We start from the raw sequence: 12,347 nt of genomic DNA on the forward strand, positions 1-12,347 counted from the left end.
TGAGAACAGAGCTTCAGGTGAGCCTGAAGGTGTATCTCTCTAGGTATCTCTATCTCTGTAGGTTGTGTCTCTGCCGCTGACCGAAGAGGAATTCAGTGGCCATAAGAGTGCGTCTTTTCCAACCATGTGTTCAACCCGTCATCCCGAATCAAAGGAGGAGGCCCAGACAAAGGAGACAAAAATGTCGGCTGTCCCCTGTGAGGTGTCGTCCACCTTGGTGTATGTGTGATCCATGTTTGATGTTTTGTCTGTGCCTTCTGTTGGTCAACTAGATGGCAAGTTGTTCAGCTCTTGGTGTCTGTCAAGTGTGGCATCACGTTTGCTCAACCTTCTTTAAAGTCAGTAAGCTAATACACTTGTTAAGCTTCATTCTTGCCCCACTCTGTGTGATGCTGTCCTGTGATATAATGTTGCGTCCCAGGTTGGTAGTGGGATTGTTACTGTTGCTTCCACTATGTGGTGTGTTTAGCAATGGCTTTTTGCTGAGTAATGTCACTGAAACATTTCATGGTGGTGGGTGAACTGGTGTTTATTGAATCACACTTTCCTGGAGTGTGTATCCCTTTGTAAACAAAGTTTTTTAATAAGTTTGTTCTTATGGGGAGAGGTGTTACGTGCTGTAGTGTTGTGTATTTTGTGTTGTGTTTTCTGTGTGTCTCTCTCCTGTGTGCTCCTCAGGTGCTGCTTCCCCCTTTGCTGCAGCAGGTGATCAGGCTCACCTGTTATCACTTCAGCAATCAGGCAGGAGGATAAAGAGCAGGAGAGAGGAGGCAGCAGGGCCAGTGGGCTGTTTGGCTGCGTTTGTGTTGGACGTCAACTAGTCTCTAGTTTTACTCCTTTTGTGGAAGGAGGGTGTGTTTGCCCTCGAGGCCTCAGTTACAGTGTTACAATTTCATTTAGCAGACGCTTTTGTCCAAAGCAACGTACATCTGAGAGTTAATACAACACAAGCAACGATCAAGACGGGAGGGAACAAAGTCAGTAAGAGCCGAAAAACAGCTTCAAGTGTGATCGGACACTGGTGCCAACAGGCCGTGTATAGGGCGTTTTTTTTTTTTTTAAATAATAATAATCTTCATCAGCAACATCAACAAGGTCAATATAGACATCATCATCATCATCATGATAATCCTAGTCAGCATAAACTACATCCTCGATGTCATCATCATCAATAGCATCACTATCATTAAGGTCAGAGGTGTTCATAAAGAGCTGGGTCTTTAGCTTCTTCTTAAAGGTGAAAGGGACTCTGCGGACCGAATGGAGTTTGGTAGCTCGTTCCACCACCGGGGGGCGACAGAGGAGAAGAGTCTAGTTAGAGACTTAGGGCCCTGTTGTGATGGGAGTACCAGGCGCCTTTCATTGGCAGAGCGTAGTGGGCGGGACGGAGTGTAGCCCTGGATGAGATTTGAGCAGTGGAGTCACATGTGCTGTTTTGTGTTGATTGAAGACCAGTCGCGCTGCTGCGTTCTGGATCATCTGCAGAGGTTTGATTGTGCATGCAGCAAGGCCTGCCAGTCGGGAGCTGCAGTAATCAATGTGTGATATCATGAGAGCCTGTGCAGTTTCAGCATGGTCACAGACAAAGGGAGATATGATGATCACACCCAGCCCTTATATGACCTCTGAACTCTGCCATGACTGTGGCTGTGTTCAAACTGTATACTACACACTACATGATATACTGCATACTGCGTTCGGCGGTAGTATGTAGTATGGAGGAGCTTTTCAAATTCATTTTGCAGTATGCTACGCCAGGCGGAAGTAAACAATAACCGCCACTTCTTTAGCTATAGCGCCCCCTGCTGCTGGAATGCTGCTGCTGTCCATCATTTCAACTGCTGCTGTGACGTTCCAGCGCTCTGCATTGTGGGATACAGTAGGCGAGGTAGACTGGTCCGATGCATACTAGAGATTTTCTCCAAATCAGTACGACATCCGGGTATTTTTGGCATACTGCACATTTTGCTTTTGTTTGCATAGTGCATACTACATGTTGGCCAAATCAGGACGTACTGCTAGTATAGTACTGCATTTGGAACACAGCATGTGAGTTACTCCACCCATCCTGCCTCGAGGAAGTTCAGCTCTGAGATTTTGAACAGCACGTGTGATAGTACACAAAAATGTACATTGCTTTGTCATTGCTTTAATTAGATTCTATGAATTATTTTCTCTTTTCCTTTGAGTTACCTGCTGCTGTGTCTCCTTCCTGCTTTCTTCTTCTCCATAATCCATAATCATTACATCACCACCACCTACTGGATTGTTTCAGTTTTACACTGTAAAATATTGACATTGTCCACCCAACGTGATCCCCTTTCATGACATATCCCATTCTATAACCCAGACTCAACTGTCTCCTCTTCCTTTTGCACAGCCATCACTTCATCAGTTCTCTCCATCCTTCTCACAGCTTCAGCGTGTGACAGTCCCCTCTCAGCTCTGATCCTATTCACTCTCTCCTCCTTCAGTCTTTTTGGACACTGTGTACACCCTGTGAAGTGATTTCCCTTGCAGTGAAGGCACGTTGCCTGATCTTTCTCTACTTTACAGTTACTGTCATAACAGTTGTTTTCCCCACATCTTCTGATTCCTCTACACACAGCAGCAACATGTCCGTCCTCCTGACAGCAGGAGCACCTGAGAGGAGCTTTCTCATACGGCCTCACTCTGTAGCACACGTAATCAAGATACAGTCTCTCAGGCAATTCTCCTTCTAAAGACAAACACACTGATGTAGTGTCCTCCGTCTCTCCTTCTCCACATCTTGTCATTCGTCTTGCTTCACACACTCCTGGAAGATCCAAAGCAGAGTCCACCTCAACAGACAGAGGCACGCCACTTAGCACCCCCTTCTTCCTGACCTCTGCTCCATGTGGGAAGCAGGTGACACTGCTGTAGTCCTCACATGTTTGTGTTTTCAGAGCTTTATCTCTCTGCTGCTTCGACATACATTCAATGATAACCATCCCACTTCTCGTTATCCTAACAGATCTGACTTTTCTTCCAACAAACTTTCCTACCACATGTAGATCCTTGAAAATCCTGTTTGTTTGGGTTACAGCGATCATTCCAACCACATACACATCATCCTTCCTCATCGTTTGGCTGCCATCACTTGAAATACTGTCCTTTTTCCTTTTCTTTTTTATTTACATGTGGTAAGAACATTGTTTCATGTTCAGGGCAGCTTTGAACGCAGCCCCTTACCTGACTCCTCCTCCACCGACACACTAATCAGATAATATAAGGTACTGCGGGCCTTGTGAAGTCGCTCTTGCTCCTGTCTGGCGAGCTGTTGTGTTGTTGGTGTTGCAGCAGGTATGTCACAATCCCATTTGAGTTGTAGTTTCTTTTTAAACAGGTTTTTAATGAGATGTTTTTGTTTTAGCTTTACAGTGTGACTTAGCGTACTCTGGCCCGTGGTTCCCTGCCCTTGCTGAATAATCCCTCGTGAAGCCTCATGGTGGTGAGTAGGGTGGCTCAGCATGTATTTAAATGGCAGCAGTACGAGCCTGGTTCATGTTTAGTGTTTCATTCTCGGCTGCTCTACCATAATACTGCTGCTGTTTTTGCCCTTTTATACTTGTGGCCGGAGCACTGTGTACCCCCTCTCGCAGCAGGGCGCTGTGTTGTGTTATCGGGAGCACTGATTGATGGGCGGCACCGCACCGCTATATAGAGTGTCCATACCTGGCGCGCCTCTCTCTCCTTTTCCGGATCCGCTGGTCCCTGGTGGTGGCTGTGGCCTGCCGTGGTGGAGCTTGTGTGGCGTGGCTGTGGTTTGGTGCTGTCGTGCCTGTTGGCGCATCTGCTGTTGCGGTGCGTGTTTCCTCCCGCAGCGCACAGGTAAAGCGCACAGTTGCTTCTTTCTCCCATTCAATGTGCTGAAATGCGTAAAGGTGACAGTCTTCTCTTGATGCAGACTGTGGTGGCGTGGGGCCGGGTTGTCCCGCTGGTAGCCCCTCTGGGTGTGATTGTGCCTCCATGTGGTAAGTTGGCGTTGTCCGCCTTTTCTTTTATAATCTGTTTCTCCGCTCCCGGCTGATTGTAATGATTTTATGCTGCAGCCTGGAGTATCCCTCCTCTCGTCCTCTGTGATGCTGTGCCGGTGAGGCCGAAGTAGTTTAACCCACTGCTGCAGCTTCCTGGACGGCAGTGCTGTTTTGGCTCTGCTCTCTTCTCTTTGACCCGTTGTGGCCTCTTCTGGACTCTCCCTGTTTTAGCCCTTGGGTTTGTGCGGCGCTGTGTGGCCCGGTTGACTCCCCGTGGCCATTGCGCTCTTCACTGAGCTGGCGCCTGGACTCGGAATTGCCACTAAATTTTATTGATTTATTAATTAGGTTGTTAACGTGATTTATTTTGTATGTTTGTAGTTTATTATGTGTACTGGTATTTTGGTTTCTGTTTCTTTTATTACTTAATTGTTGTTTGGGTGTGTGTGTGTGTGTGTGTGTGTGTATGCGCGCGCGTGTGCGTGTATGTGTGTGTGTGTGTCAGCTGTTGATCACTGAGGCCGTTTTCATTTTCCCTCTCTGTTTGTGGACAGGCGCTGTGGGCCCAAGGCGGCGACCCAACCCCTGGTGGTGGGTTTTTCTCACCGATCCCCAGTTGCGTGTGTGTGCAGTGCCACGGGTGTTTTGATTTAGTTTCTCCTCCTCCCTTGATTTTGGTTCTGGGCCGCCGTGGTAAGCCTCAGCTCCGTCCACTCATCCATCCATTCCCCCTCCCTTGGCCCAAGTGTTTTCATGACGTGCAAACAGCTGTCAATTTGTGAATTTTATTGATTTGTAAAATAAAGTATTTTTGTATATTTTCTACAACAGTCTCTTGCCCCGTGGTAATTTTGGACCTTGCGTGACCTTACAAAAATTATTATATTAAAATTATTATAACTATTTCCTGGGGCGCAACTCCCCAGGTGGCGTTGTTGGTACACACACCTTTTTCCACCCTCCACTTGCCACAAACTTGGCGTTGTTGGCAGGATTACCATATTTAAAGGGGCAGAGACGTGTTTGGTTTATTTTTTTTCTATTATTGTGATTTATTTATTTATTTTTTGTTTTTCTCATTTGATAGATTATTTTTGTAGTCATAGAGCCAAAACAGCAGTGCTCATTCCACTGTGTAGCTTTTCATATCACCTTGTGCAGCTGTCTTCCAGGTGACCATGGAGGAGGAGATGCAGCAGCTTAGGGAGTTGGTTTTGCAGCTTAAGGCGGACAACGAGCGACTCCGTCGGGAGGGTGCTGTTTTGCCGGGGGGCCCTAGTGGGGCTGCTCCGGCCTCTTCGGGTCCAGCTGCAGTTACAGAGAGGTTGGTTGTGATCCCAAGAGACCGCAAATGTCCCACGTTTAATGGTAAGACGGGCATAGGCATTGTTGACTGGGTGGAGGAAGTTCAGGCATGTGCGCGTGCTCGCCACCTTTCTGCTCCAGAGCAAGCATTGTTCATCTTTGATCATTTGGAAGGAGAGGCGAAGGAAGAGATCAAGTTTCGCTCTGGTGCAGAGCGCAGAGACCCAGCTCGGGTTCTTGCCATCTTAAAGGAGCTGTATGGGTGTAGCCAGTCATACGTCACCCTACAACAGGCTTTCTTTTCTCGGCACCAACAGGAAGGGGAGACACTGCAGGAGTTCTCCTTAGCTCTCATGGCTTTGATGGCGCAGGTTGAGCATCATGCACCGGATGGAATGCCCAATGCTGATGCTCTTCTTAGGGATCAGTTCATAGAGCATGTTCTTGACAGCTCCCTCCGTCGGGAGCTGAAGCAGTTGGTCCGTCGCCAACCCACCATCACCCTGTTGGAGCTGCGGAGCGAGGCAATTAGATGGGAGAGGGAGGGCCTTCCAGGTGGCACTAGAGGTCGTAGCTCGTCATTGCCAAGCTCTTATGGCCTCCAATATGGAGTGCAAGGCCGTCTCCAACCAGTCACTCAGGTTGCTCCCCAAGGGCCAGGCTTGGGCGAGGTAATGGATCTCTTAAAGCGTCAGCAGGAGCAGCTGAATCAGCTTGCCCAGACAGTAGCTTCTTTGCAGGCCCCTCTCCCACCAGGTCCGGTGTCTCGCTCTGTAATTTGCAGGAGGTGCCAGCAGCCTGGCCATTTCACCCGAGAGTGTGACCGTGAGCGGGCTCACCCTCGTCAGCGTGTTAACTTTGCCACTGGTTTCAACCCAAATGCTGCCATGCCCTCTCATTCTTCCCAGCAGTCGGGAAACTGAAGCCCACTGAGCTGCCGAGCCACAGCTCAGTTGGGGAACCCACAGGCTCACAGCCGGAGGTGGCAGCTGACTTGATTGCTCCTTGTCCACACGTTAATGTCTCCATTGGAGGAGCCAGTGTTGAGTGCTTGGTGGATACTGGTTCCATGGTGTCCACCATCACCGAAAGTTTCTTTTTGGCACAGTTTGAACCTTGGGGCCATGACCGCCTTCGCTCTTGCCATTGGTTGCAGCTGCGTGCGGCTAATGGCTTAGCCATTCCATACATTGGCTATTTGGAGTTGGATGTGGAATTGTGTGGCAAGGTGATGCCCGGCTGTGGGATTCTTGTTGTGAGAGACCCCCCTGGTGCTGAATCTTTTGTCCCTGGGATCTTGGGGATGAACGTAATTCGCAGGTGCTATCGAGAGCTTTTTGGTGTGTTTGGGTCCTCTCTGTTTGAGTCTTCCCCTGTGTCAGGAGCACCTGGTCCGGTTGTGGCAGCCCTACAAAAGTGCCACCAGTCTGCGATCCAGGTCACACCGAGCCTCACTGGTTCGGTGAGGGTCCGAGGCAAGCGGGTGGTGCGCATACCTGGTGGGGTAATGAAAATGGTCGCTGCCACCTGCTCAGAACAGTTTTCCACTCTGAGCACCCTGTTCGAGCCTCCGGAGTCTGGCCTGCCAGCGGGGCTGTTGGCTTCACCATGTGTGTTAAAGGTTGTGCGGGGTACAGTGCGTGTCCCAGTTGTTAATGTGGGGACAACTGAGGTCCTGCTGTATCCCCGGACTAGTCTTGGTGCATTGAGTGCTGCCCAGGTTGTCAGCCTACCTGCAGGAGTGACTGAAGTGGGGTCAACTGCGGCCACTGTGTCCTCTCAGACAGCCACCCCTTCAGCTCTTGACCGGATGGGGCCACTGGATCTATCTGCCTTAACTGAGCAGGAACAGGCCAGTGTGAGGTCCTTGCTGCATAAGTACAGCTCAGTCTTTGCAGTTCATGATGAGGATTTGGGGTGCACCAATCTCCTCTCGCACGATATACCTCTGCTTGACGAGGTGCCTATCCGGCAGAGGTATCGGCGCATCCCTCCCTCGGAGTACGAGGCCGTGAAGGAGCATATTAACCAGCTGCTCGAGTCACAGGTCATTCGTGAGAGCAGTAGTCCATACGCATCCCCCATTGTTCTGGTAAGGAAGAAGGATGGGAGTTTGCGGTTGTGTGTGGACTACCGCCTCCTTAACAGCAAAACCAGAAAGGATGCTTTCCCGCTGCCTCGCATTGAGGAAAGCTTGGACGCCCTTTCTGGGGCCCGCTGGTTCTCTACCATCGACCTCGCCAGTGGGTACAATTAGGTGCCAATGGCTGAGCAGGACCGTCCTAAAACCGCCTTTTGCACCCCCTTTGGTCTTTTTGAGTTCAATCGAATGCCCTTTGGCCTCCGTAATGCCCCAAGCACCTTCCAGCGGCTGATGCAGAGGATGTTTGGCAATCAGCAGGGTCAATCCCTGCTACTTTACCTTGATGACATCATTGTTTTCTCATCCTCTGTCGATCAACATCTGCAGCGGCTGGAGATGGTGCTTGGTCGGCTCCAGAGGGAAGGCCTGAAAGCCAAAGTGGAAAAGTGTGCCTTTTTCCAAAAGCAGGTGGCGTACTTGGGACATGTCATCTCAAATCAGGGAGTTTCCACAGATCCCAAGAAGGTTGAGGCTGTGGCTAACTGGCAGCGCCCCCGTTACATCTCTGAGCTGCGCTCCTTTTTGGGTTTTGCCAGCTACTATCGGCGGTTTGTTGAGGGCTTTGCTAAGCTGGCCAAGCCCTTGCATCAGTTGGTGGCTGACCTTGCAGGCACCAAGTCAAGGAAGGGGTGTAGTCAGGCTTTTGGGGCTGCATGGACACCTCAGTGTGAGGAGGGCTTCAGGGCTTTGAAGCCAGCAGGGGTCTCCGGCCCACTGAGCGAAATATGTCCAACTATAGCTCCATGAAGCTGGAGTTTCTTGCGCTCAAGTGGGCCGTGGCGGAGAAGTTCCGGGAGTATTTGTTAGGGCACAAGTTTATTGTGTATACCGACAATAACCCGTTGAGCCATCTCCAGTCCGCCAAACTTGGAGCTGCAGAGCATAGGTGGGCTGCCGAGCTTGCTGCTTTTGATTTTGAAATCAAGTACCGTTCAGGCCGCAGCAACAGGAACGCAGACGCGTTGTCGCGACAGTACATACCTGTTGTCAATTTAGCTGCTCCATCCTTGCCTGGCACATTGGTCCCCAGCAGCCTTCATCAAAGTCCACGTCATGATCCTGTTATGGTGGCCCGTCAATCTCTGGTTTCAGTTCTTCCATCTCACTCTGCATCTGATCTGCATTCGATGCAGGAAGATGATCCTCTGTTGGAGGAGGTGTTGGTCTTTTGGCGCAGAGGGTCCCTCCCTACCTCCATTGAGAGTCAGCGACTTTCAAAGCCTGCCATGGCTCTTCTGCGCCAGTGGGACCGCCTGGTAGAGGAAGATGGCGTGCTCTTCCGTCGGGTGTTCCGCTCAGACGGGGGAGAAGAGTCTCTCCAACTTCTCTTGCCTGCGGCGCTTAAACAGGAGACTCTTCACCAGCTCCACCAGGAGCACGGTCACCAAGGCATAGAGAGGACCACAGAGTTGGTCCGTCAGCGTTGTTATTGGCCAGGGATGTCGTCGGACATTAAGAACTGGGTCCAGAAGTGTGAGCGCTGCCAAGTCGCTAAGGACTCAGGGCAGGTGCCACATAGTTATATGGGCCATCTGCTTGCCTCGCGGCCTAACGAGATCCTGGCCCTCGACTTCACGCTGCTTGAGCCCTCTCGTAATGGGTTAGAAAATGTCTTGGTCTTAACCGACGTGTTCAGTAAGTTTACAGTGGCTGTCCCCACCCGGGACCAACGGGCCTCAACTGTGGCCCAGGTTTTGGTGTCCGAATGGTTTTATAGGTTTGGTGTTCCAAGCCGCATTCATTCAGACCAAGGCAGGAGTTTTGAGAGTTCCTTGATCCACCAGCTCTGCTCTTTGTACGGTGTTGCAAAGTCCCGTACTACCCCCTACCATCCGGCGGGCAATGGTCAATGCGAGCGGTTCAATCGACTCTCCATAACCTCCTGCGTACTCTACCAACCTCCCGGAAACGGGACTGGGCTTCCTGTCTGCCTCAGGTGCTCTTTTGTTACAACACCACGGCACATCAGGGCACCGGGGAGTCACCTTTTTATTTGATGTTCGGGCAGGAGCCTCGGCTTCCGGTGGACTTCCTACTGGGTCGAGTCCAGGAACCTGTGCCTGGTGAGGTACAGGACTGGGTGGCTGAACATCAGGCTAGACTTTGAGTGGCATTTGAGGGTGCTCGAGAGCGGCTGTTGGCTGCAGCTGGCCGACGAAAGGAGAGGCATGATCAGCGGGTCCGGGATGCACCTCTTCCTGTGGGCCAGCTTGTGTACTTGAGGGACCATGGCGCCAGAGGTCGACACAAGATCCGAGACCTCTGGAGCTCGGTGGTCCACCAGGTTGTGAGGGCCCCTTCTGGTGATGGAGCAGTTTACACCGTGGCCCCGGTGAGTGATCTGTGTAAGACCCGAAATGTGCATCGGGCCATGCTGAAGGCTGTAGTCCCGTCTGAGGCTGTAGCTTTCCCACCCCCGGCACCATCCTCTCTTTCTCTAGCTCCCATGGTAGCCACCGCAGATGACTCCTCTGACAGTGAGCTCTGGTTTTTGGTGTCTGAGACTCCCGCACCATCGCCTGCCATGATTCCTGTTGCTTCGCAACCTTCTGCTGCCCCAGTTGCGCCACCGCCGCAGGCCAGGCCCAGCGCAGTGATGCCTCTGAGTCATGGAGGTCCCTCACCTCCAGCTTCCTCGCTGTCCCCCTCTGACCAGCCGAGTACTAGCCAGCAGGCCCTGCGTCGAACCGCTCGTTCTACCGCTGGTTGTCACCCAAATGTCCACCATCTTCCGCAGCCAGCTGGTCCTCAGGGCCATGCGGCTAACAGACCCCAAGACCCTGTGTCTAATTCCCAAATAGCAGTCTTTAGACCTTGGTGTTAGCTGGCTGGTTTTCTGTCAATCGTTGGGTCGACGATGCAAAAGGTGGGGGTAGATGTGGCCGGAGCACTGTGTACCCCCTCTCGCAGCAGGGCGCTGTGTTGTGTTATCGGGAGCACTGATTGATGGGCGGCACCGCACCGCTATATAGAGTGTCCATACCTGGCGCGCCTCTCTCTCTCCTTTTCCGGATCCGCTAGTCCCTGGTGGTGGCTGTGGCCTGCCGTGGTGGAGCTTGGGTGGCGTGGCTGTGGTTTGGTGCTGTCGTGCCTGTTGGCGCATCTGCTGTTGCGGTGCGTGTTTCCTCCCGCAGCGCACAGGTAAAGCGCACAGTTGCTTCTTTCTCCCATTCCATGTGCTGAAATGCGTAATGGTGACAGTCTTCTCTTGATGCAGACTGTGGTGGCGTAGGGCCGGGTTGTCCCGCTGGTAGCCCCTCTGGGTGTGATTGTGCCTCCATGTGGTAAGTTGGCGTTGTCCGCCTTTTCTTTTATAATCTGTTTCTCCGCTCCCGGCTGATTGTAATGATTTTATGCTGCAGCCTGGAGTATCCCTCCTCTCGTCCTCTGTGATGCTGTGCCGGTGAGGCCGAAGTAGTTTAACCCACTGCTGCAGCTTCCTGGACGGCAGTGCTGTTTTGGCTCTGCTCTCTTCTCTTTGACCCGTTGTGGCCTCTTCTGGACTCTCCCTGTTTTAGCCCTTGGGTTTGTGCGGCGCTGTGTGGCCTGGTTGACTCCCCGTGGCCATTGCGCTCTTCACTGAGCTGGCGCCTAGACTCGGAATTGCCACTAAATTTTATTGATTTATTAATTAGGTTGTTAACGTGATTTATTTTGTATGTTTGTAGTTTATTATGTGTACTGGTATTTTGGTTTCTGTTTCTTTTATTACTTAATTGTTGTTTGGGTGTGTGTGTGTGTGTGTGTGTGTGTGTGTGTATGCGCGCGCGTGTGCGTGTATGTGTGTGTGTGTGTGTCAGCTGTTGATCCCTGAGGCCGTTTTCATTTTCCCTCTCTGTTTGTGGACAGGCGCTGTGGGCCCAAGGCGGCGACCCAACCCCTGGTGGTGGGTTTTTCTCACCGATCCCCAGTTGCGTGTGTGTGCAGTGCCACGGGTGTTTTGATTTAGTTTCTCCTCCTCCCTTGATTTTGGTTCTGGGCCGCCGTGGTAAGCCTCAGCTCCGTCCACTCATCCATCCATTCCCCCTCCCTTGGCCCAAGTGTTTTCATGACGTGCAAACAGCTGTCAATTTGTGAATTTTATTGATTTGTAAAATAAAGTATTTTTGTATATTTTCTACAACAGTCTCTTGCCCCGTGGTAATTTTGGACCTTGCGTGACCTTACAAAAATTATTATATTAAAATTATTATAACTATTTCCTGGGGCGCAACTCCCCAGGTGGCGTTGTTGGTACACACACCTTTTTCCACCCTCCACTTGCCACAAACTCATTGCTTTGCCCCTTTTTCATTCTTGGTTTTTGCCGGCTTATGATACGTGGTTAGATTTGTTGTTTTGCTCTTTTTGCCTTAGTTTATTAGTTTGGTTTGAGTAACTGTTTGTTTATACTGTCTTGTTGATTTCTTTGAGGAATAGTTTCACACATTTTCTTCATCAGTCGGTTTATTCGAGTTACTTTGCCTTTTAACCAACTGGGTTTGTTGTGTTTCTTCTGTTTGGTTGTCAATTCTTTTTGTATTAGTTCTTTTTCTTACAGGAGCTGAGAGTCACTTTGTTGGGAGATGAGGCACCCATGGTGAGGTCCCTGCACCTATTGCATGCCAGTTAAGAGCACTGGGACACCAACAGACTGCACCATCGTTACTGTGAGGTTTGCTGTGTTTCACATGAGGTGAGTCAGTGGTAGCACCCCTGCGCTCTCCAGTGTAGTCTGCCTCTCCACTCGTGGCCTCAGCTCAATTTTGTTTAGTTTAATTTTGGGCTGGCAGCTTCACTATTTTAAGGTCACTCTATATTTTAACTTTTGTAATCAATCAAATATTTGATTTCTTTTGAAAACACGTCTCTGCCTCCTGAGTTACGAATCTGTGTGCTTTATTAATGTAAAAGAATAGTAG

The 12,347-nt window shown here is 50.6% G+C and overlaps 1 protein-coding gene and 1 pseudogene across 1 annotated transcript in view; one reads left to right on the forward strand and one right to left on the reverse strand.

Annotated features, from left to right (window-relative positions):
• Positions 1–821, forward strand: part of LOC138590760 (NACHT, LRR and PYD domains-containing protein 12-like) — a 117,461-nt gene extending 116,640 nt beyond the window's left edge. Inside the window, exons 14-15 of the mRNA XM_069661118.1 lie at positions 62–197; positions 679–821. Of these exons, the coding sequence (XP_069517219.1) occupies positions 62–197; positions 679–821 (279 nt within the window). The remainder of the gene's footprint in view (positions 1–61; positions 198–678) is intronic.
• Positions 1–12,347, reverse strand: part of LOC138590918 (protein NLRC3-like) — a 316,106-nt pseudogene that overhangs the window by 149,646 nt on the left and 154,113 nt on the right.

Source organism: Semicossyphus pulcher, unplaced genomic scaffold (genome assembly GCF_022749685.1).
Source record: "Semicossyphus pulcher isolate SPU_LCO1_2020_fin unplaced genomic scaffold, fSemPul1.0.p SCAF_14, whole genome shotgun sequence".
Classification (NCBI taxonomy): Eukaryota; Metazoa; Chordata; class Actinopteri; order Labriformes; family Labridae; genus Semicossyphus; species Semicossyphus pulcher.